This window comes from Varroa destructor, unplaced genomic scaffold (genome assembly GCF_002443255.2).
Source record: "Varroa destructor unplaced genomic scaffold, Vdes_3.0 BEIS01000003.1, whole genome shotgun sequence".
Classification (NCBI taxonomy): domain Eukaryota; kingdom Metazoa; phylum Arthropoda; class Arachnida; order Mesostigmata; family Varroidae; genus Varroa; species Varroa destructor.
In genome coordinates this window covers 14244820-14268665 of record NW_019211456.1, presented here as the reverse complement: position 1 = coordinate 14268665, position 23846 = coordinate 14244820, and the positions used below count along the sequence as shown (strand labels likewise).

The window sequence follows — 23846 nt, the reverse complement described above, 5'->3', positions numbered from 1 at the left end:
GTAAGCCACTCTTAAAGGGAACAAATGTAATGAATGGCATAGAGTCCCCACCAAAAGCGGAACAAACGTCCTACGTTACTTTCGCAGATCGCTGCCATCGGCAAGAAGTCGGTATCGCAAACCAATTTTTCTTTTACCAGACATATCCATTTTTGAAGGCCCAAGTCCAAGTACAATTTTAAAAAGAAGAAGTAACTATTCTATGTCTCATTCTTATTTTAACGCTGTATGCAAACTTTAATTATCAACAAATGAAAACTTAGAAAAGGAAAACCATAAGCAAGGCTGCAGCGGAACCTAGTTGATAGCCAAATAGTCAAAATGGGTATCCATCTGTATTTCTCATCGTTTATTAGTTATAGTCCAAATTTTGAGCGAGCATACTTCAAAAACTCGAAACCGACAGACATTTTCCAATAACTCAAATACTATCGATTTTAGAAGACAACGAACGAGACCTCTTTTACTTAGCATTAAGGTTTCTGTCGGACGGAATACGTACTAAATTGAGGAAAAATAAGGAAAAAAAACTAGTGTCTATGTTTCGAAAACGGTACCATTCGTTAATGTCTCTCGGACGTTGTATTGCATTGTGCAATTTCGGCACTGATAAATTTGTGGCAAACTCTTATATACCATTAAGCATTTGTAACATTTGCTCATCATGAAATTTTTCAATAGATCTTATTGAAAATTACGTCTGAAATTTTTAACCAGAAAGTGAACCACTTGAACAATTAATTTAGGTCAAGAAAATGTTGATATCTGTTAGTCTCCTCCTATAGTTAAGTGTCGGAGAAGGTACCGTATGCAGAAGCTGTGCGGTAAATACCCATCGTCAAACAGTAAGCATTGAAAAACGAAACTACTCAATTAGGCTGAGAAATGTCACCATCAACGAACATTATGTAGTAGAACCCTTTGGTTAAACCTAATTGAGATATAGACCGGGCCGGATTTCAGGGATCTTTGCTGTGAAAATCAGAGAACATTTTAAGCTAATACCCTATAACAACACATATGATTCCGTCATCAGAAGCGCCTCGATTTTTAACCCCCTCTTTTTTTTCACACTTTTTGTCGTAAATTCCATCGTTTTTAAAGACAGAGATACAAGACATTTTGCCATCAATTTGGCACCTTTTCTCCCTTTCCATCATATCTTTTTCTATTTTTTTAAATTGATTAAACTATTATTAATTTCCATTTTTCTCTTTCTCCACCCTACGTGGCTCATTAGCGTTTACCATTTGTTTTTCCTTTTCCATTTAGCCTGCGTGAATTAGCGCATAAGTGACATCCTTGCCAACTAGTCGGACAACTCGAGTTTGAATCCGAGGGCAACGAAAAATCTTTGATGATAGGGCGATCATTCCCCAGCTAAACGAATAAATCGAATAAAATTTTTTGCAAAATCATTTTTCTCATAAATTTCAGCTTTTAATGCTCCAAGCAATATCAGCTCTTTTTGTTTCCATTGAGAAAAGAGCTTTGTATACTAGGTTCTATCATTCTCACAAACTTTTGCTTATTGGACACCAACATCAGTTTGCTTTTTCTATCCTTACGTGTATACGATGGGGTCAACTTGTGTTGACTTTGTTGCCTGTTTTTCTGCTCAAGAACAAACTGTCTTATGTCATTTTCTAGCACACGTTCTGGATTTCGGAACGACCACGATCAATACTGATTGCAACCCGAAGACCTGTTAAGGACAAAGTGGTAGAACCGAAACCTGCTATTTTACAGAGTACCTCAAAGGCAATACTATTTCAAACGTCCGATCCTAGCGCCTGTGCATGCTCGCGTGACGCCAACACCGACTCAGAGACAGCTTGTCATGTTGTACCCGTTAAAACGTTAGGTTGCAGTAGGCAGATGCACGGGTATCTGACGCGGTCGATACTCCTATCCTTGCGGTATTCACTGGCGAACGTCGCCTAGCCTACATAAACCAGATTGATGTTGACTTATCTAAAGGTAAGAAAAAGTAATCTACCGTATATAGCCGTCCATCTGTATACCCATGAAAAAATATAACGGCGATATTTCCCTCGTAATTTAATTTGAACGTTTTTGCTTTGATTGGCCAAGGTTTAGCAATAATTGGCCTGAAGCGTAGTTACCACACGATTCTCACAATAATTGTATTTGTATGGCCTTCACTCAATTGTTAACCGAAAACAAAAAAAAAACACTGGATAATGCTATTATTATCTGCCTTATTTATAGGCTGATAGAGGCTTCCACGAGAGTTTTTGAAAAATCTCAAAGCTAGACCGAGTTCCCGACATTTTGCGCATATCGATAAGCTTTTCTGCCATCGTTTTGTTCGCGTGACAAATGTTAACCCTGACATCGGCTTCAAAAACGGGCATATCAAATTTGCGATACCGACATTAAATTAAGGTCAATCACAGAGACAAAAAAGGTAGCGTGCTGTGTGCATCTCATTCACTGTGTTGCCATAGCAACGATGCACAGGTATGCGGCTTTTAACTAACAACCTTGAAAAAAACATCGTTACAAGAGAACCAAAGATAGGCAGACATTGTTTCTGAATAAAAAAAAAGTAGCGCGAATTGGACAAAGGCCAATGGGTACTGCTTATATAGTTAGCATGCTATTTCATAGGTACGTTAGAGAAATCCCGGGTAGGTTCAACAAGATCAGCCCTAGAGAGGTCTTCTAGGGGCAGGCTTTTCACTTTATACCGAACAGTTCATTCGTTGTTCGAAGACTCGCCTACATAGGGAACATTGCTGACAGTACCAAAGGTAAGGAGCTCAAGTAACATAACTTGTAAAGTTTCATGTGTGAGCGAAATAAATAAATGTTTCAATCATTACATTCCGTTCGTCTATTAAGTATCGTTTCAGACGGCTGGCCATCAGCACGAAGCAACGCTACGTATCTGTGATTAGTTTCGAACCTGGGCTACATCACAAGCCTGTATATTTAGTAGGCGAGAGCTAGAGTCGAGAGTAGTGCATTACTTCAATAAAAGATGCCGTTTTTAAATCAGGTAAGCACTTGGGACTAGTAATATCAGCTACTGGATCTCCGTCGTATATATGTATTCTGGGTTGCTGTCATGGATTTCTAAACTGGTTGATGAAAATTTACTCAAGAGCTCGTTGTTTTTTTTTTTTTTCGAGTAAAAACATGTTTTTGCGATTTTTCACTTGTTGGTTAATTCTTTAAGCGCTAAATAAGCACACTATAATTATCTCGATGATATTTCGTGAGAAACTAAGAATTTGGCGCATGTTTTGAGTTACCGGGGGCTCCGTGCAATCCAGTACAAATCATTTACGCATAGCCATCGTACCGTTTCAAATATAAAAAAGCAAAAAGGAAACAAACAGTTGAAAGAGATTAAATATATACACATCGAATAAGGGAAGAGTTATTAAATGTATTCACAGAGAAGTCCTGCGATAAGCACACGTCAAGGTCGCCATGATAGATGACCGGCTTAAAACAAAAGTCAAACAGACTGTACATTGTCTCGCCGGCGAAAACCGGCAAAAAGGCAACTCACAAAGGGAGATCATACGCGTAATTGAGCTCGACATAGGACAAGAGAACAGGACATTCTGAAACGGTGTTTTCTATTTGATACTGTTGACATACGGCTGCCCGTCGGAAAAACAATATGCACATCGGTCCTTCGAGAAATTATCCGAAAGCACATGTGCTTGTCCAAAAGTTTTCCTGTGAATTCATACTGCACAAAAACTCTCACGCTGTATTATACGTAAGCTCAACGTCGTTGCCGATCATAATGCAACCACTATGAGAACTTGTGGCGTAAAATAGAAGACTGAGTTAGTGATAGTCGCCAATGTCGACCAAAGAAGACTAAGTGGGAATATAGGACTGCTTAATGAATTGGTAAAAAAAAAAAGCGGAAAATGATACAACATGATGGGAAATTGTTTCTAGCAAAATCCGGCGTTGCCGTGGAGACCGCAGCGCCTAGTAGACGTAAATTCGACAAGAATTTCACCTTCAAGCCGCCGAAAGGAATGAACCCTTGTAAAGAACAGATAAACAGCTTGTTTCTATAAAGAGCTGTGCAAAATGTTACCTGCAACCGGCAGATTCGAACCGCACTGCAGGAAGTACTACTAAAGCAATCTGGTCACGGACGCCGTTTAGTAAAATCATTTGGAGCAGCAAGATTCAGTTCTTTATATTATTAGAGAGTTAACCAGCATTCTATAGTTCGCGATCGCAGCAGAACAATACCACGAGAGAAGAAGGATAACTTCGTATTGACTTTTTTTTTCTTTCTCCGAGACCGCCTACGATCTGTCAACGTCAAGAGCATTTTGTTTTTCTTGCGAATGGAAGGAAAACGTTAGCTATGAATAGGAAAAATTGTTATGAAAAAAAAAAACAATGAATTAAAGTCAGTTGTAGTTTATTGAAGCTCCGAACGAACGGTTACTAATTAAGTAAATAAGTTTAGTTTGGAAGGAAGGCCGTGTCGACGACGGTACGAGTTAATTCGTAATTGCTGGTATAAAAGTGTTGTTCTAGAGGAACATGTATGTAAACGGACCTATTTAGATGTAGGGTTGCATGGGTTTGGAGTAACGCAAACACTTTATTGAATAGCTGCAAAGCTAGACGTTTTCACTAGAGCATTACCTTACGATGAGTGCACACAAGAGCGAACCGTCAACGTAGTAGTATATTAACACTGTATAATCTTTATTGCGTATGGCTCAAAAGAAAATCGGTAAATCTTTCGCCGACTAATAGTTCGCGCTGGAAACACTATTCAGTACCCTTCGTTTGTCATTGTATATATACCCAATTTTGTAGTACAATATATTTTTAAAGTTTTGTTTCGTCATCTATACACTTTGACATAAGCAGATCAAAAACAGATTCATAAGATAAGATTTGGTTTGCATACACTTTGTCCGTCTAATTGGCAATGGAGAATTTAAGGCAAATGGGGAAATTTTGAAAATATCAGACTTTAGGTGGCAGTGAATTACTTTTCGTCGTATTTATCCTTGTCCATAGGTAATTCTGCGTTTCGTATTTTTTCTGCGTATGGCCTTCCCCAGACGTCTCTCCTGCATCACTGTTAATCAGGTTGTAGTAGCTTGTTTAAGTGTCTGGGCAAACTGCCACACATCGCGAAATGAGTTATATAGCGGGCACGGTGTCACGCGGAGCACTCCCGGTTTTCGAACGTCGCACTGCTTGAGAAGATGATTCGAGTTAACAAAAACCGTGCAAATTTTATATAGGTTATATCCTTACATACAATTCGCTAATGGAACACTTTTTCATAGGTAGCCATCTAATATGCTACTACTATTGCTACTTAATAAGCGTTTACCGCAAAGGTATAGTTATTGAATAAGCTGTAATATTACTCACAATGACACCTCGTTCTTTAAGTTTCTTGTGTAGATCAACCGGATTCGAGTTGAGCTTGACACAAATCATTGAACCTCTTCGACGTAGACATCGAGGAGTGATTTGTTGTAGAGGTATTCCTGACGAAATCATTGAGTCTAAAAGGTATTCAAGATAGCCTAAACGCAAAATCGAACAAGGGTTAAGGTTGATTTATGAAATTCTATTGAGCTACCGAAAAGTATTGATCATTTTCCCACTGAAGCCGGGTGACATGAGTCGTACCAGATCGACATCGATGGCGTTTGAGGGTCATGATCTGGAAGTAATAAACGTGCTAAGATCCCTTCGCTTAAACTTAAGATAGAGTACCTTAAAGATTGCTGCAAAAATTAATTGTGCCTAGACGACACAAAACTTGTAAAAGTTACTACAGTGTCGTCCATACAAATTGGTGAACGTACGTTAGTGAGAAAAAACTGCCTACTTGTGATTCCATCGCTTCCGTTCTACGAATTTCGATACGAAAGATGCTCCCTGTATTACGAAATTAATTCGTGAAATTACCACGACAGTTGAGCGAATTAAACATCCAGCAGTGAAGTTCGATATTTGAGTACACAGGAACTGAGTGATTTGCTCGATCGTAAATTTATCTGTGAAGCTTCATAAAAACGGAACTAGAGTGATTGATCGCCGATTGATTTGAAAATTGATCACATACGACAATAATGTACAATTGGGAAAATCTATAAGCCACAATCGGACCAGCGCCGCGCAAGATGCTATGTATTTGATGGGACTTAAAAAATATCGTGCATTTGAATTGCTATCGCTAGGCAAAACGATTAATTCAGACCTCTAATATCAGACAGTAACAACAAGCCATTGAAGAACAGCATTAGCGAGTAGGAATTTATCTAACCGGTAAAAATTGAGAGAGCCCACATGAATTTTCTTTTACATTTGTCACATAGTTGATGTTTTATACTCTCGTCTGTTTCAGTTTCTATAGGAATCCCTTAGTGGTGTATCATTTGTCTCCTATAAATCGCAAAAGTTCTATAGTAATAAGATTATGGTGTCACCAGAGAAATGGCACGAAATCATCGATCAAAACAGCGCGTATTGAATTTAATTGTTTTTTTTTTTTTATAAGACATAAAAAGTACCTGCTTTAATTTGGTTTTGATTGAAACGGTCAATACTTTTTTGAGATTTGAATATATATATATACAGAATGTCTGGTCTAAATTCAGATGTTTTTCGGCTGTTTGTTTCTAAGGCTGTGTCCAAAACAAACGTATATATGTTAATAAATTTTCTTGCGTCTATAAGAAGTATTAACGGTTGTGTTCGTCCAATGTAACGACCGTCTATTGCGACCGCAGCTTCGTAGATTTAACCATTAACTAATTAGTTAAAAAATATTTTTTTCTTTAATCCGCAAAAAATAGTAAATGCGTGTCAAACGATACTGGCGAGCAATGCTCGCTGAAGTATTGCTCAGACATTTCGCCTACAGAAAAATTCAGCGGGATCAAGCTTTTGGCTAATCATGAAGTCGGAGGTCCAAAAGGTTCGTCCAAAAGGTCTGAAAATGGCTCACAGCTTCAAAACGTGTAAAAAGTCTCAAGACGTCCCCATTGACAATTGGCACTAGTTTCTCTAAAACGGCCGTTTGTCTCATTGATTTATCAAAATAAAGGCTGGTTGTGTCAAAAATAGCTATTCGAATCTAAACTTAGTTAAGTAACTTCTAGTTTGCCTGACTGCATGAAGATTGTCAATAGCGTAAACCGTTGATCTTGGTCAAAAAGGTCGGTGAAGGCTTGTCCAGTGAGGAAAAACTAGATAATAATAGATCATTTTCACACGAACTCCGACGCACTGTTGTTTATTGTGACAAATCTGGCGTTTGATTCTGGTTTTCGCCTACTATACGAACAGGGGGACAGTTAGCCCGCCAAAGTTTTCCCCATTTAGAAGAAAATCCTTAAATATATAGACAAGACGACTCACTTCCTATGTTCTACGTTAATTAACTTTACGATATGTAAATTAAGTTTGAAAATGAACGAGTCATTATTGATACGATATGCTTTATATCGATTTAATTATGCCTTGACGGAGAAGGTAAGTCAATTTCGCAGAGCACATCATCGGCCGCTAGGAACAAACACATCTAATATTGCTAGATATTATTACCTGTAATGATGCGTTGTTTTCGGTAACGAGCTTCATCGCCGGCGCGGCTAAATAGATCCAGTGAAGCCATGATGGGGGCTATCAAAAGAGGCGGACAGTTCGACAGCTTATAACTGTCAGCCGAGTACGGAACGGGCTCAAATTCTGCGGAATTATTCATTCCAATCGAGGATGTTACAATAAATGACCAATTCATAAGAGAATATATTGATGATACGTTTATGAGCCGTCTATACATTTTCCTAAATACAGAATGAGTATGTGTTTTTTTGTTTACTCACAAATTTTCAACGACGGTCACCTCCGTTGATTGGCCATGCATTTTCTTGTCTTTTCTTTTTTTCCAGAGAATAATCAATTGTTTTCTATAATACTTAGTCATTTTTTTTATGATTGTGCGTTCGCTGCTGCGTATAAAACGTACCTCTCCTCATTTCGAATTTGGTTCTGGTGTCATTTCCCCACCAGCCGTGCACCGCGGGGAGCTCCGAGAGATGACGCTCATGAACAAATGCCATGCCAGTACCGCCTGCACCGCTGTTCAGATACTGATTGTATCAAAAGAGTAAGTTAACATCTATGATTCGACGAGTTCCACAATCAGATATTGTGACTATTTACAGAATACTCAATGCTTTTTATCGCTGAAGTCAAATGAAGCCTTCTTGAATGCAATGAGTTTCTGAATCAACATTAAACTTAAACTTGAAAGTTTAAATGGCAAAGAGTGTTTTATTCTGGCGGGAATAGAGTCTACAGCGAAATCGCCTGAAGCATGAGTCTGCCGTAGCCTAAATATTCATATATCGAAGTTTATCATATCAGACACCTTAAAACTAAGATGATTCTTCTTTTGCAGCGGTAAATTTCTAAGTCTCTCAATATAATGTATGAAATTTTGCTCGAATAAAACAACCAAAAACTGTTTTTAATGCCTAACAACACAAACTATTGCATCAGTTAAAATCGCAAGTCTACACAAGTGATCGAGGTTGATTGTACGATACATAATATAGATGAATATACGTTGCAATATTTTCTTTTTTCAGAGCGTTATTCAAATGCAGTTATGGATATACGCAGAGAATTTAGCACCTTGTATGAACACCATACAGCGCAATCAACGTCCCAATTATGCAGCTCTACAGGGATGTTTCCAATAGCGTGAGCCGCGTCACATAGAACCGTGCAACCCTGGAAAATTTCCACAAGTATTTTTCCTATTATTGAGTGGGGCACGTTTGCTGAAGCCGTTCTGATCTGCGGCCAGCTTAAAGCTAACCACACAAGCGATGATCCGCACCTCGGATACTTGAACTATAGGTTGCTAACAAGCTTGTCATATGTTCAGGGAGTATTCTTCATTCGATATTAATTTTTCTTCGTAGAAGAAGAAATCGCAGAATAAAGGCTAAGAGCATATCGATTCAGGACCCGCTTTTTACTTCTATTTGATAGTAGTTTAATATTTGCTCACTGGTGTGACTTTTAGTACAACTTACCATTTTTTTTGGTTGCTGTAAATTAACAGGTAGTATTTTCTTTCCCTTACCTGTCCGTGAGCAGCTTTCGTTAGAGTCCCTATATCGTACACTTGACCAGTGTAGTACTGAACAACCGGCAAAACAAGCAATGCTATGCATTGACCTTCTCTCCGAATTACCTGTTAGGCGCAGCAAGTAGGTGATCCGACAACGATACCTTTTTAGGAACAAGCCAACAAATTGAGCGAAACACCTAGTGGACCTAGACATGTTTACGTTTAGGTGTAGGCGCTCCGAAGATCTTGCTCTTGATTGTTGTCAAGCGATACGTCTTAGCAGAGCCTTGCGATTATGGGGTCAGCTAATTTCAGCTGTCTGTTCTCAGTTACTACGATGCGTATAATGTATGGAAAAAAAACCCCAGCTTTTGCAGGAAATACCTTGTCTTTAATTCAGGCACCGATTCAGTGCGGTGCCGTTAGCTTGCTGGGAGCATTTATATACCTCGAGTACGTCGTCCTCTTCGATAATTTCGGTTCCGGGTCGTGGCTTTAGTTCAATTAGTCCATCCACTACAGTATAACCGTAATACTGTAACTGAGATTTGACCGCATACTGGAAATGTGAGAACAGGAAATAATCATCTGTTTCTATTACTATGCTTTTCCTCTGTTTGTCTGTACCAAATTAGCGCAGAGAAAAATGCTGCGTAAAAGTTACGTTACATGTAATATAAACTCAAGCTATGTTGCTATTTAGAGCTAACCGCCTGGTCTACAATACTTAGGCAAATTTCGACTAAGTCCATAAGTTCATTTCACCACAGATATGAACTTTTCGAAATAGTTCCTCCCATTGGCCAAAGGACGTTCATTTACAATAAATTTGGACGGATATGAAGTTTGTTCGACCCGCCTACGACGCTCAGTAACAGAATAGCAATTTTCTATCTATTTACTTAGAGTTCAGAACCCGGTCTAGCAAGTGTTCGAGCTGGAATCTAGTAAGAAACGCATAACCTTTGTTCTATGTCTTCGAAGAGGCTACGGGGCGAATTGTGTGTCGATGCTGGCATACGCTTTCTAAGCATCACATTTAAATGTTGACGTTTATATAGCTAACGAACGTACGTTGCCCTTTGGATAGCACAAAATCGCTTTTCAACTATCTTAAGCTTTCTTACCATTTTTTTTTAGTAAAACATGTTTGATGTACGTACACAGTTAACATGAAATCAGACTGCCCATACAGGCGCTAGCCATTACGCAAAGACGTGTGTTTATTGTGTGTGGTACAACTACCAGATGTTTTTAGCTTGATTAAGGCAGCTAGGGAAAAACCTGGAGTACGAATGACCACCTAACGTATGCTCAAGTTCAGTAGGCAAATACGATACCACTGTATATAGAGTAACGATAACTGCCACCACGAAACAAATCTATAGGGTTAAGGGAATTTTCCTTGAACTGTCTAGTTAGCCGATTTACTGCGATGTACGAAAAGGCATTGGTTCGGTTTTTTTCTGATGTGTCTCTTCAATACAAGGTGCTTATAATATGTAGCACATATGTTACGGTTTCAGCTAGTTACATCACGTATTTTAGTTTGATCTCGCCTTACGATATGCTTGAAAGTTTAAAAAGCTTGCTCTTGGGTGGAACAAGGCAAACTCAAGGTGAACAAAGAGCTGCATCGATCAAGAACTTCGATCTCTGTGTGATTCGATGAGCGTTTTAGCGATAGTCAACGATAGCGATAGAAAACAGTCAGCAGCGATAAGAGAAGTCAGAGTAATCTTCATGCTAAACATCATACGCATATGAAGAACTGTAAAAGACTAAATATACGACAGTAAGAGTGAGTTTCAATATGTTGGGCCTGTTGAGTGTTGTGTGTAGTACGATTTCGGGGGCAATTCGTAGTATAGTTGACTCGACAAGCATACTGAGACAAGCGGCCCTCTATAATAGACAAAAACACCGGTATATAATAAATTGAATAACTAGCTATTATTTTCAAAGTTATTACAGTATCCCATGTTACCTTAATAAGTCATAACGAATAACCGTCATTTGACTACTCCATTTAACAGACAGACAAGTTTGAGGCTGCCAATGAGTAGGTTTAGTCAAAAAAAAATATAGCGAGGTATCTTATAATATATTATTTTGTTTTTGTTTTTTTCTTTTTCACTAAGCAACGTGAAACATAATGCATTAGATATTAACATCCACAGACAGACCATAAATATGCGATATATAAGGAATTTACTTATTAAAACCTTTTACGTCTAGTAACGCTACATGCAAGTTCTACCCATACTGGGTTATACTTACACAAAAAATAAATTTATCTACATTTGATGATCATGTTTTGTGATTATTTCTACTAAATATAATGAACTAATGACAAATACGGATTAGTAACCCAAGCTAGTATATATATTATGTCGTCTTCAAATGCTAAGACTCGACTTACCAAGTCAGAAGGAAATGCCGCTTCCTCAATCACAATTTTGTACCGTTCGCCTGATGGTTTGTAAAACTTTAACTGAAATATCACACCATTTTGTTTACTGTTAACATATCATCCCATAGTTTATCCATAAAGTTTATTTTTCTAGAAATAGATTTGTTACTTCTACCGATACGATACCTCTAGATTACTACTACGTTACCAGGACATCAATTATATGCTCCCTTAAGAAAGACGGTTATACAATTCAGTTCAAGGGTTCCTTTTTCTATATCGCGAAGTGTTAACAATGACCTTAAGTGTTTAATAACCCGAACGAATCTGCCTGATCTCTGCTGTATTTACCATAAGTAAATGAAGGTTGACCGTGAGACCGTTCATGATCACCAGTTCATAAGGAAAGCACCCTGTAAATAAATGCATTTCACATAAACAAAAAAAAAAAAAAGTAAAATTAAATTCGTGTCCAAATTATCTTCCTACATCGTTTTTGTAAACGTTATAGAAAAACTGTCGCGCAGTATTTTTCCATTTCTTTTATAGAGTAACAAATATACTATTTTCGAATACCGAACTTTTTGTTCTGCTATGGGATTGACAGAGTTTGTTATGCGTTACCTCTGTTATCATAGGGACTTCATAAAATGCAAGGTACAAATTTTCTAGCGTTCTTATTGTAGCTAACCGTATCACTTGTCTGTTTTCTTAATATATAAATTAGTTACACTCTGTTATTAGTGTGTTGGGATTCGGCGCACGTTTTCTTCAAATATTCACGAAGAACAGGCGGGCCATTCTTCGGAACGGCAACGCGTTCTCCACGAAAGTGGCTATCCAGCTCTCTTCTAATATTGTTAGAAGTAGTTCTTGTTCGGCCCATAAAGTAGGAGAAAATATTTATGTCCTTATTTTATGTGACGATTAAGCGTAACGTCTTTTGACTAAATTACTGGTTCATCCAGCCTTGGTCTACCATATATGTGCTGACCGCACGAATAGATATTCAATATACCCTAGAAAATCAAATAGAATCTTAGGTATTATAACGCTGCCCTCTCGAAGTAATGATGTCAATATAGAAAAACAACAAAGAAATAGGCTTACTTAAGTATATGAGAGCACAAATAACGAATGCAGTTAAAATTGTTTGGTGAGCTGATATTAAAATCCTGAATTACGTAAAAACGATGACTTCAAACGAATCGTAACATATTCACTCACTGCACGATAACCTCAAATACCGTAAGCGAAAAACAACCAAATACTATAGGTTGTATTTTTTTAGTACATATATATATTGTTCTCTTTCATACCCCTAAAGATTTGCCGTGCTCGACCTATAGAGCAGGACAGCTTTGCTATTACGGGTAAAACATAAGCGCAAAGGATGTACTTCACTCCATTAGGACAATCAGTGTCTCTATCCTCCTTGGAACTCTGAGAGAACCAGACTCAGAGTCCCAAGCCGGCGAATCTTACTTAATTGACGAAAACAAATCGACTGAGAGTGGCCACTGACATGTATGTGGGCAGACATGAGCACTACTACGAACGTCACTATCATAGCCAGACCAGCAGCGGTACAGACGTTAAGGAATGGAAAGCCGTCGCGAACAGTACAGAGCAGAAGTAGGCGCTGTAGTACAATAACTACATCGATGACCGGGCTGGCTGCCTGTACAACCGCAGTGCTAGCCACACGAACATACGTTAGCTGTAGCTGCGGACCTGGCTACGAAGGGGGAATAAAGAGGAAAAGAACTAGATGTCTGTCTGTCTGTCTGTCTGTCTATCTTTGTTTATTTGTTCCCACTGACGTTTGCCAAAGGCGAAGAACCGAGACGAGGTCGAGCAAACGAGGTGAGTATACGCTTGGAGTCAAAACTACGGCTCGAACGATAGTCCAAGACGGGCAGGCTTTGTCCTGTAGGAGGGTTGAACAAAGCAACGAAGACACGAACGGGATGGAGGCAAGCCGGCGCACCGTGAATCATGTTCTGACTCCTACTTTAACGGACTAATGGCTCGTGGAGGCTCGTATTATGGACGTGAGGACGGGAAGAGTAAACGGACTTGCGAATTCCAACGGTGGCTATGAAGGGATTCCACACTGACAACAAGGATAAAGACAACAACAGCAGCAGCAGCAGCGACAGGCGCAGCACCAGCAACAAACGATAGCAACGCCAATCGGATGAGAAATGAGGCATGGAGCAACTGTGGGAGTAACGGGAAATAATGGGAGGTGCTCACCAAAAGGACGAAAGAACAAGTCACAGCAAATGAACGCTTCTGGCATACGTAAGAGAGCAGAAAAGAGAAAGGAAGGGCCGAGACGGACATCGTGGGATCTCAGGAAACGAGGGTTGACCTGAGGAGGACTTTACGATATTATGCTAACAGACTCTTTGGAGAAGACGTCAGTCTAGTTTGCTAGCAAGAAAATAAACTGAAAGGCCATAAACCTAGCAGTTGCTGTTCTTGACATATAACTGCATCAGGACGCATTCTGACTGCAACTACATATGCTTAACTTTTGTTGCTGTCACTGCCTTTAGTCCGATTGGTACCTTTAGGCGGGCCCTTGTCGTTTCGGTTCCTTTTTCACTAGTTTCGTCATCTGCTCGTTGACTTTTCGGCTGTGCTTTTAACCACCAGAATGAAACGCTCTCGTTTACCCTCCGAGTCATCGTCAGCCGACAGTAACTCTGTTTATTATTCCTTCACCCTCCTTTGTCCGCTTTGAATCTGTTCCACGGGTTCCCTTTTTCGTGCGCCCTGCTCATATGCTTATGTATACAAACACTGTTACGATCTGAACGTCATCTACCAGAGTGTTCACTTTTTATACGTTAACTGCGTCCGTGAAGAAGCGAGTATGCAACAGTGAAATAGTGAAGATTTCGCTAAAGCGCTACGAAAAGCGTGAACGTATTTTTGGCGGGTGTTGCTGGCGCTTTTCGGGGGCGTACGGCAAGCGGCTACAAGCTGCCAGTGACCCCTTCGTGGCGGGTCGACAGACATCACGGAGACATGCAGTAGATTTTTCTCCTGTCTCTTTTTCTACCCAGTTGAACCCCTTTTATAGAAACAGATTTACGCGCTTGGACGTGGCCTCTAAATTTAACATAAATGCCGCCTTGAGATTTATTCCTCTTATCCGCTGTAGGGGCTACGATCGTGATGCGAATCGTCGTACTTCTTTAATGCACTAAGCTCTATCTCCGGTGACTAAATTGCATCCGAGACTGAGCCAGGTTTTTTATAGTCAGACGTGGATGGATATGGGAGAAGAGAGCACTGCAATATTTATTGTGGGGTTTGTGGGGACACTGAGGAAAGGGGTCAATAGAAGATACAATAGCCACAACGCTGAAGTAAATGAATATAGTGACCATTGATCGTTTGCATAGTTCGCGATGTACACAGCGGCGCTACTGCTGTGCTGAGATATATAACATCGGTGGAAGCAACAAAAGGGGCAATGAGAGATAATGGTCATGGTGCATATGAGTACTATGTTTGAGTATGTCTCTCTAATTGATTGTAATGCATCATTACTTGCATAGACGCCGCGATACAGAATAGGCGCATGTACGTACGTGCAAAATATTTTCGTCCTGCTAAAATACTCTGCAGGCTGCATTTGTCCATATACGTGCATACGTTGCGAACGAACAAATGATGGCTAATAACTCTATGTATGGGCAGGCGAAACACAACTGGTAAGCGCTTTACCCAGTAAATATACTCAATATTAAAAACTAAAGTAAAATATAAAAAAATATAGCAAAAATATTAAATGCAAACGCGTCAGGGGTTTGCCTATGATAGATGTGTTAACAAATGTTCGCCAGTAGGCCTCAGTATTGCGGGCTACGGCAGCAGTGGTACCAATTAAGGAACCTCTGCGCTTTCCTTTGGGTTCTGAACGTCTTACATTTATCCGTATTAGTGGCTATTTGAACCGAAAGTATTTTTCCAGAACCCGGTACCATGGACTAGATTATTAGCACGGCTATTGTAATTCGGTAAACCCACGGAGACCACCGGCAGAAAAGGAACGAGGCCTAATTGAAAACCTAAAAATAACTTTCTATTAGCAATCACATTTATACACCCTTAGACACAAGGATCCTGCTTAGAACAGCGAACGTGTTAGTTTTTTTTAAGAATAGATGATGAGTTAACATTTCAACACTTTGCGTTGTTAATTGGCTATTGGTTACCAGATAATATGTTATATCAGGCATAGGTTAACTTCTGACATGGATAAAACGAACGAAGTCTTTTGTTTCCGAAGGTCTCTATGTGGAACTCTATGTAACCAATCGTGTGTGATATCTTCTTTATGTGACACGCGAAAGTAGACTGAATTTTAATCATACGTGGCGACAGCTTAAACACAGATGGAGGAACAGCAGTAGATTCGAAACACGGTTCGTGTCACACATACAGAAGATATATTGACGCGCACGTCCGCGTGTTATTCTGTCAGGACAAACATACGTCAAGTCTGCCGCTGGCGCATTGCTGACAGAACAGTCGAAAATATCTAGAGCCCTAACATAGCCAAACTGCGCAGCACCAGACAAGCTAAGTACACCATCTACGTACAGTCAGCACCGGTTGGCCTGCACCGCAAGAAGATTTCATCGAGCTGAAATATAGCAGCAGTGATACCGTGCAAGCAGAAGCAAGTAGTAGTAACAGAAGTAGCGCCAGCAGTTTTAGACATGCTCAAAAGCAGACCGCGTGCACCTGCTGGCGGCCTGACATTTATCGAGCTAGACCAGAGGCTAAAAGAGTCAGACATCGTGGTGTGGCCGGTGGTGCAGTTGTATCTGAAAAGCTTTGTAGTTCATTCTATTCTCGTGGACGGCAGCTGGCCACAGCTGCCTACACACTAGTTTTCCAGCCTGCTAGGAATGCCCAGTGAGCAGCTGCGTGCAACTGCTATCGGGTCGATCAAATTTTCTGATCAGCACGTCTGTAATAGCACGTGCTGGTCAGAAAATTTGCGTGCGCTATCCGGTTGTAGCGTTCAGCCAGTATATGATACGGGCGTGTTCTCGAAGACAATGAAAGCAAAAACGAAGCAACTGAGAAGTTGTCTAGAAAGCTTGGCCGGTAGCTCATCGCCACAAGAACATCGGCCAGCGACAAGCAAATTTTGTAATGCCTAGTGGGTGGGTGGATGGAGCAAACAAACGAAAAGTCCCTGTTATTCTACTGACGTTGAACGACAGAAAAGACTTCCTATCTGGTCAAACAAATTATCAGTAGCATATGAACAAAATTTTTCCTCATTTAGTAAACAGAACCGTCGCATCTATTTTAGTTACTTTGTGAAGCATAACTTGCAGCAGGGTCTTACCAATTAAAGGTGGCAACTTCTAAAAGAGAATCTGTTGTTTTAAGACCAATGGTAAGTGTAAAAGTTAATGCCACTTAACCTCTAAGTTTTTCAATGTTACATAAAAAAAAATTACTGTTGTGTTTCTGTACATGTTAGGAAACTATTAAATAAGCCAGTAGACAACTTTGGGTGATGTCAAACGAGCGCAATAGCAAGAGATAAAAGAGAAGTAAGGTAGAATATAAACTATACACACCTGCGAGTCGAGCCATTTCATCCTTTGGGTAAAGTTCACAGAATGCTGCAGGCAGATAACCATTGTAGTGATGTTCCGCTCCCCTAACAGACAATTTTATAAACATATAGGGTTAGAGATTCAAAATCTGACAGGCTTTGGCAAGCTGCTTGTTGTAGGGGGATGTCGCAGGTATTTTTGCAATTCATACGGAGATTCGTTACTATCTACTGTTTTTATGCAAGCCAAAACCCCATCGAGGTGCTAGAAAAAAACTTCCTACTATACCCGAAATCGACGGTTTCCATTATTGCCACTTTTCATAGGCCCTTTGAAAAACCCCCTACAGGGATACTCGATAGAGGCTAGAGAAAAAAAGGCTCAAAAATATTTTACATAAATTGACGCTTGTTTTCAAGAGCGAAATATCAACTGCAGGTTGGATCGTCCGCTTAAACTCCATCGATTAATCTTTTTGAGACTTTCTGACCTGTTTCGTACGCTTTGTGTTTATTGTTCGTTAAAAGCCCTGGCACTTTTATGAGTTAGTTTGGTATCATCCTAAAATTTAATTCCGTTTGAATTTTTTATACCTAGCGTACGTGCATGACGCTTTAACGAGTTTACGTCTCCCAATATTGCTTAACGTACGGTTATTATGAAAAAATGTATGATAAATATAGTAAAGATGGAATATTTTGAAATGTTTAGTAAGTGTTTTACGCCGCAAATTGGAGATGTAGTCGCGCTTTTGTTTAGACACAGTCTCATAAACACATTGTATGAAACTAGTCGGACCTGGACTCTCACCCTATATATTGAAATTAAAAAGCAAAACTTAACTACGCGGTATAAGGGTGGTCGACTTGTTGGAATTTCTACGCATCGATTTGGCACAAAAAAAGGAGTAAATAATCTAATACGACACTATCGCTCCGTAACTAACTTCCGTGCTAAGTTTTTCGCGCTGACTGATGGTCGCATGTTGCCAACACATAACATGTGTCACTGTGCACTTTATCAAAAAAGAAGATCAAGGATTTAGAACGGACACTCAGAGTTATAATACTTCGCTGCCGAAGATAGTTAGAATATGAGAGACGTTTTCAGAAGCCGCATGAACACTAGAAAAGCTCCAAAATAAGGTGATGACTGATGACTGAATAAGGTGATGACTGGGCTTAGGCGAAACGCCATTAGCACAGCATATGAAACTGATCGTTAGCGTCGAACGACAAGGGCCACTGCAGGCATCGTTTGCAAATCCGTGTAGCTAATGTAGTTAGCGGATCACGGCGTATGGCGCAATGCGCCAAGACGTTTTCAGTCCAGCGTTTCCATTGTGACTGCAAGATTTCATCGCCAACCGAAACTTCGATAATCTTTGCCACGTGTGACTTGGAATTTTCGTGGAGGGAAAAAAAATGCACTGCCTTTTCTATCGCATCATTTCTATCGGATAGCTTTCTTCGCTCGATGCAGCTAAGCTATATACAGATCGTTGTTGACCGGCTCAATTGTTTGCCAGATTTTCCCTGTTCGACTAAACGCAAATCACGATTTAATTTTGTACAAAGATCAACAGGTCTCTTACAATTACCCATTTCTTTTTCCGCGCCATGTTGACGTAGAAACACCACTTCTAGTCATCCACTCTGCGCAGGAATTTGTAATTCTGACCATTCAGATATAGTGAAAGGCCCTACCTCCTTTTGCCTGTCGTTCAATGAGGCAGCCAAATTCCTAACTTCTGATAAAATCCTGTAGATAACTAATGATGGTCAAGCGCCGATGCCCCATTTCGAGATCGTCATTGAACTCGCATAGTCGATCGGAGTAGGGTGCATTCTTCAGAAAGAAGTTCCTATCCTTACAATTCAGGAGATGCTTTCTTCGCCACAAGGCTTTCGCTGTATACAGTATAAACATGATAAATAGTTCTTTGGCCTATATTCTATTCTTGAGGCCTGAGCTCGGGACGAAGTTCCGTTTACCTTTCAATGGATATACAACAAGCGAATGGAGGAGACCGAATGTTTTCCAGTAGTATATGTAAATAGGCAAACAATAGAGAAGTGAAACGGAAACGGAAATTTGAACTAAAAAAAAAGCTAACTACTTTTTGACCGATCTGATAATATTCAACAAACATCAAAGTCAATTCAAAACAAGCTATTTTGAATGTTCCCGATTTGATTATGCAGTACAAACCCATCATTGTGTCTAGTACGAATAATACTTTTAATAACTAGGCAAAGATTCTTCACCGCTTTTGGTTAATACATATTTGAGTAAACTTGTCGGTCGAACGCACTGAATCTATACAGATAAGTGTACAGCCATAAATGAACACCCTCCTGAAAAGAGACACTATCTATCGTTCCGGTTCATATTCATAGACGCACTACAGCGAATGGAGGAGGTAGACAGACGTTACTTATTTGATTTCGGTAAATGTTTAATCGCCTTCTATCTTATTAAAAGCAGCGGGTGCCTGTTCCTCTATCATCTATATAATTCGTCTAGCCGGCGACTGAGCGGTTTGCTATCTGCCATGGCTGGCGCGTTTCCATCGAACAATGATAGGCTACATATAGTATAGCTTGCGTTGTCTGCGACAGCTACATGGGCAGACAAAAAGAGTCAACCCATCAGGTCACAGGCATACACAGACCTATACTCATACGCCTACAGACGATACGCATCCATCAATGACCGGCTGCGACCCTTTCGAGCAACGTTGCCGGGTGCTTGTCTCGCGGACCTTCGGTCAGAGATAAGACGGTTCGTGGGCTACGGCTGGACAGGGAGACTAAGGCCGCGAGGGAAACCTCGTCTAGAGGAGCGTATTCTTTGAAAAACGCTAAAAAGACTGAAAGCAATTCTTTGCTTGCCTTGGCCACAAGTGCAAAGCATACGCATTTCACCGTCGAGATCCAAGTTGTAGGTGGCATGTGAGGCTGATTAGGTGTGTCTCTATAAAATGCTGATTACAAGTTATAGAGTTCAAAGGAAGTACCTAACTCATATCATTTTAAACTAACGTGCTTGTGTGAGCTTTTACAGCAAGTACTACACCACGGCAATATAGGTACTAATGATAAACGTTTGATGCACACGTTTGTTACGCATATTGCCAGTGGCGCAACTCATTGTTGACGTCCTACCGCACTTGAGACTGTCAGACGGTTAAAATGAATTAACAAACTTTCAATTGCTGCTGGTATTATACAGAACTGAATAAAAAGGTATTATACTGAATGTTACAAAGAGCTTGAAAGAATAATCATTGAAAAACGAAATAATTAAGTGAGGGTAGGTTCCAGGAGCGGTAACTGCTCCTTACTGTCTCACAGCCGATACTCCTTTCGGGACCATCGCCAGACTAAGAATCTTTTAATGAATTATATTATCATAGATGCGAGTAGCGTCATGTATTTTTGCTTATTAAAACTTGTAGACAATTGCATTTGATGTTACGACAGCGCATGTCACTGATACGAGAACTTACATTTGACCCCAACAGTCTAGGACCTTATTGATATTGTTCCTTGTTTTTTTCGGCATAAGGCCCAGGGAATGACCGCAGAGATAGATGCTGTCTTCGTCCGTTTTCGATGCAGTGCAAGGTAGGTCCTATCGTTAAAACGAGATGGGCCATAGGTTTTTCTTATTACTCTCTATACAAAAAGGTCATATTGCTATTCGAAATATATACCCATTGATAAAGCAATAAAAGGGCTACTGTATGAAAATACATAGCGCAAAGTGTTTAGATTCATTGCTAAGATAAAAATAAAAGTTGATTCTAGATAAATAAATTTCTCAGAATCGCTACGCATTATACGCTGTATAACGGTACTAGATTCTGTAACCTTCATTTTAGGGTAAACGAATTCTGATCGAAATTGTTTCAGTTCATCATGGGCGTCCATCGCGTTTGCGAATTTTTCCGATTCAAGAAGGTGACCGACGTCTTTTGCAAGGGCCTGAAGCTCTGACAACAGCGTGGGCTGTAATAAAAACAATGTCAACACATCTTTGTAGATTCGACAAGAACGGTAAAGTACTGAATGCTACAACTGTGTCTTGTATCGCATTTTAACTATCTTCAGTCTAACTTAACTTCATTTATAGTTAAAGCAGTAATAATGCGGGCGTCGTAAAATCTCAACTGAGGAAAACTTAGTTCATAATGTGGTTAATCAGAAACGTTCATCTTCGCACTGTACCAAGTAGCGTAATGTAAGAATTGATATCTGATCGACCCCTAACTCATCGCTGCCCTTTCTTCTAAATGACCAGAAATACAATGTGATAAACCTATTAAGGCCGTGGTACCTTGGTGTTGGGTAAGACAATTACTTACGACAAGTATAAATCCTAGTGAAAGTGGGACTGGGTCCAGACGCACAGAATAGGCGCAATAAATAACAGTGTAGAAGGAGCTGTACAAAACAATTAAACTAGTCGCCATGGAAATTGCCGGATTTATGGATACGTACTCTAACACGGCCTGCTCTATGACGGGTACATGAGTAACAAACAAATCCTGATTAGCTACATTTCTAGCACAGAAAAGGGGAGAATACGGGAGAGAGTCCGTTTCAAGCGGATATTCAATCACAAAGTTCACGTAAGCCAGATTAGCAAGGCACCTCTTACGACCTACTCTTATTTTAACATACATTCGCTACATTCTGCCTACTTTAATCTTAAAACAAGTTATTTAAATAGCAAGATCATCAAAAACTGAGCGTTCACAAAAATAACTCGAGCTTGCAGATACGTGCTTCCAGTATGTGCGTCGCTCTTGAATAGACTAACCTGAATCACCTGAGACATGCGATTTCATGCACTATTTACGATATTATTATGTAACAGGTCCATATCAAACCGCGCATTTGCTCTGCCTTCCTGACCCTTGTTTTGAGGTCATGGGATGCTTAAACGTTTATGCAAAGGAAGGCGAGTAACACAAAAGCAAAAAATGATATATTTTGATCGTCAACCAACCTATCTACCCCGATTATCACTGCATTATAATGCATAATTTCAATGGATACATTAACGAATAGGTCTTTGTTTAAGTCTATTCCACTTCCGATTGATGCTGCTAGTCTAAATCCAGCTAAGCTTAGCTTCACATGTATATTGGTATACAACCCTTTTTTTTTTTGCTCGTTGCCATTAGTAGAACGATCTGTGCTGAGGTGTCCAGAACTTCAACGTACTGAATGTGAAAGTAAAAGAGCAATCATCAGATCGTCGAAAGATCTACACCAGTATAACAAGTGTACCCGCCCAAGCACGACAATGCAATGCAGTGAACTTTCTATGTTCTATTAATTTGTTTAGCATTATATAGTCACATCACAACGGCCTTCCACATCAGTACCTCCATCGTCGCCGGTATCGTATCACACGCTCGCACCCTAGTAACGTTGATATAATTCGGGTTCAGGTCAAATGCACCACTAAACGTATGGCATAAATATAGAAGGTTAGACGTCACACCGTAAATGGCTGTGAATTGTTTGTTGAAAGTTCTGAGTAGCGTTTATGGATGAAAGGGCATGCAGCTTCCTCCTTGCTACTGTGAGGTTTTTCCCATCCTGTAAACTTTTACGACCTGCGTGAGCAATTAAAGGGCCACGTAACCAAAGGATTACACGCAAAGCCTGTTGCTGTTGACGGTAATTGAGCTCACCAAAGGAGCTCCTGAAAGTGTCATCTATAAGGAATCGAGTGAGTACAGCTTTACAAACAAAATTCTACACTCAGTATTTGTCGCAAGCTGAATTTCATCTGTTTAAGAAAATTAGTATAACGAAATCTTACAGTACAATAGGGACCAACAGCTAACTGGGAGCGAAATTAATTCAGTAACTTCAACAAATAATTAATTAAGTAAAACGCAAATATCTAAAGCGACTTCACGTTACGTAGATAATCAGGCACCAAAGGTTGGCCAAACGAATTTTTGATCACAGTTCCGCTTAACCTAAATCTCTTTTACCACCACGAAATTTTTAATTAACACGCTTTTCTAGAGCTCTCCAATCCAATCCAATTGTTCAAAATCGCAAATTGCTTTTTTTTCTTTTTATAAGAGAAGCAAATCCTTCTTCTTCTTCTTCAAGTATCTACCAGATTGCCTTATGATCAAAATGTCGTTGCATAGTAAAAATTTTGCCAAAAGAAAACACTTTTCCAGGGACGAACCTCTTATCATAGCTCGCACAGGAACGATAGTGATTCTTGCCACTCGAAACATTGTGTACTTTCGGAGACGCTTTATTGCGTTTTAAATGTGGCTAAGTTGTACATTTCTGTCAGAGACGATACTTTAAGAACTTATCATAAACACTTACTTTTCCACTAATAAAAGTGCGCGTTGTTACTGGTTATTCTCTACGATGTATCGATGCATTTTTTAGTAATGCACAAAACGACGATCTTTTCATGGCGTATTTACCCGAAAGGCTGTATGTCGATAGTACGTATCGATTATGAGCCACCCCGTACAAAAGCACGACCATCCAATTCCGAGTAATGGACGCACACGACTAAACTAGATACATTTTTCTAACAATTCTATATGGGTAAGTTACATTAGAAGAGATGGCCGAAAATTTCGCAAGGAGGTTTATTTGGCAAGCGAACGACTGCGGGAGTTGCAGTTGTGATGAATAATTAC

At 39.8% G+C, this 23846-nt stretch overlaps 2 protein-coding genes and 1 long non-coding RNA gene across 14 annotated transcripts in view; 2 read left to right on the top strand and 1 right to left on the bottom strand.

Moving 5' to 3' along the window:
* The window catches only part of LOC111246339 (uncharacterized), a 13422-nt gene extending 4399 nt beyond the window's left edge, over positions 1-9023 (top strand). The window contains exons 4-7 of the long non-coding RNA XR_015322908.1: positions 1651-1980; positions 2869-3025; positions 8062-8158; positions 8643-9023. This is a non-coding gene — a long non-coding RNA (uncharacterized LOC111246339). The remainder of the gene's footprint in view (positions 1-1650; positions 1981-2868; positions 3026-8061; positions 8159-8642) is intronic.
* LOC111246337 (uncharacterized) lies at positions 4413-23846 on the bottom strand. 11 transcript variants are annotated; one of them, XM_022795792.2, is made up of 14 exons: positions 22545-22686; positions 21974-22091; positions 21022-21159; positions 20658-20782; positions 17168-17250; positions 11898-11959; positions 11556-11627; positions 9582-9692; positions 9146-9256; positions 8689-8787; positions 8018-8141; positions 7594-7737; positions 5407-5564; positions 4413-5222 (listed from the first exon to the last, which is right to left on the bottom strand). In XM_022795792.2, exons 2-14 carry the CDS (start codon positions 21989-21991, stop codon positions 5112-5114), a joined length of 1356 nt encoding a protein of 451 aa, XP_022651527.1. In that variant the 5' UTR covers positions 21992-22091; positions 22545-22686; the 3' UTR covers positions 4413-5111. The 11 variants fall into 11 exon arrangements, 10 of the variants coding, with proteins under 10 accessions (XP_022651527.1, XP_086838513.1, XP_086838512.1 ...); XM_086982387.1 differs by lacking the exons at positions 21974-22091; positions 22545-22686 and adding an exon at positions 23521-23846; XM_086982386.1 differs by lacking the exon at positions 21974-22091 and having other exon boundaries at positions 22545-22698.
* LOC111246668 (uncharacterized) overlaps positions 22801-23846 on the top strand; it is a 231408-nt gene continuing 230362 nt past the window's right edge. Inside the window, exon 1 of one of the 2 annotated variants that reach the window (XM_086982363.1) lies at positions 22801-22894. In XM_086982363.1, coding sequence (XP_086838489.1) covers position 22894 — 1 coding nt within the window. In that variant the 5' untranslated portion in view covers positions 22801-22893. The remainder of the gene's footprint in view (positions 22895-23846) is intronic. The other variant, XM_022796634.2, reaches the window with a different exon arrangement.

Excerpts from the sequence above, each read along its gene's own strand:
- LOC111246337 (XM_086982378.1), bottom strand. The coding sequence starts at position 21,836 with ATGTATGTTAAAATAAGAGTAGGTCGTAAGAGGTGCCTTGCTAATCTG. Across the intron at positions 11,628-11,897 it reads TCAACCTTCATTTACTTATG|TTAAAGTTTTACAAACCATC; the intron begins GTAAATACAGCA and ends GTGATATTTCAG. Across the intron at positions 8,142-8,688 it reads CTGTATGGTGTTCATACAAG|TATCTGAACAGCGGTGCAGG; the intron begins GTGCTAAATTCT and ends TGATACAATCAG.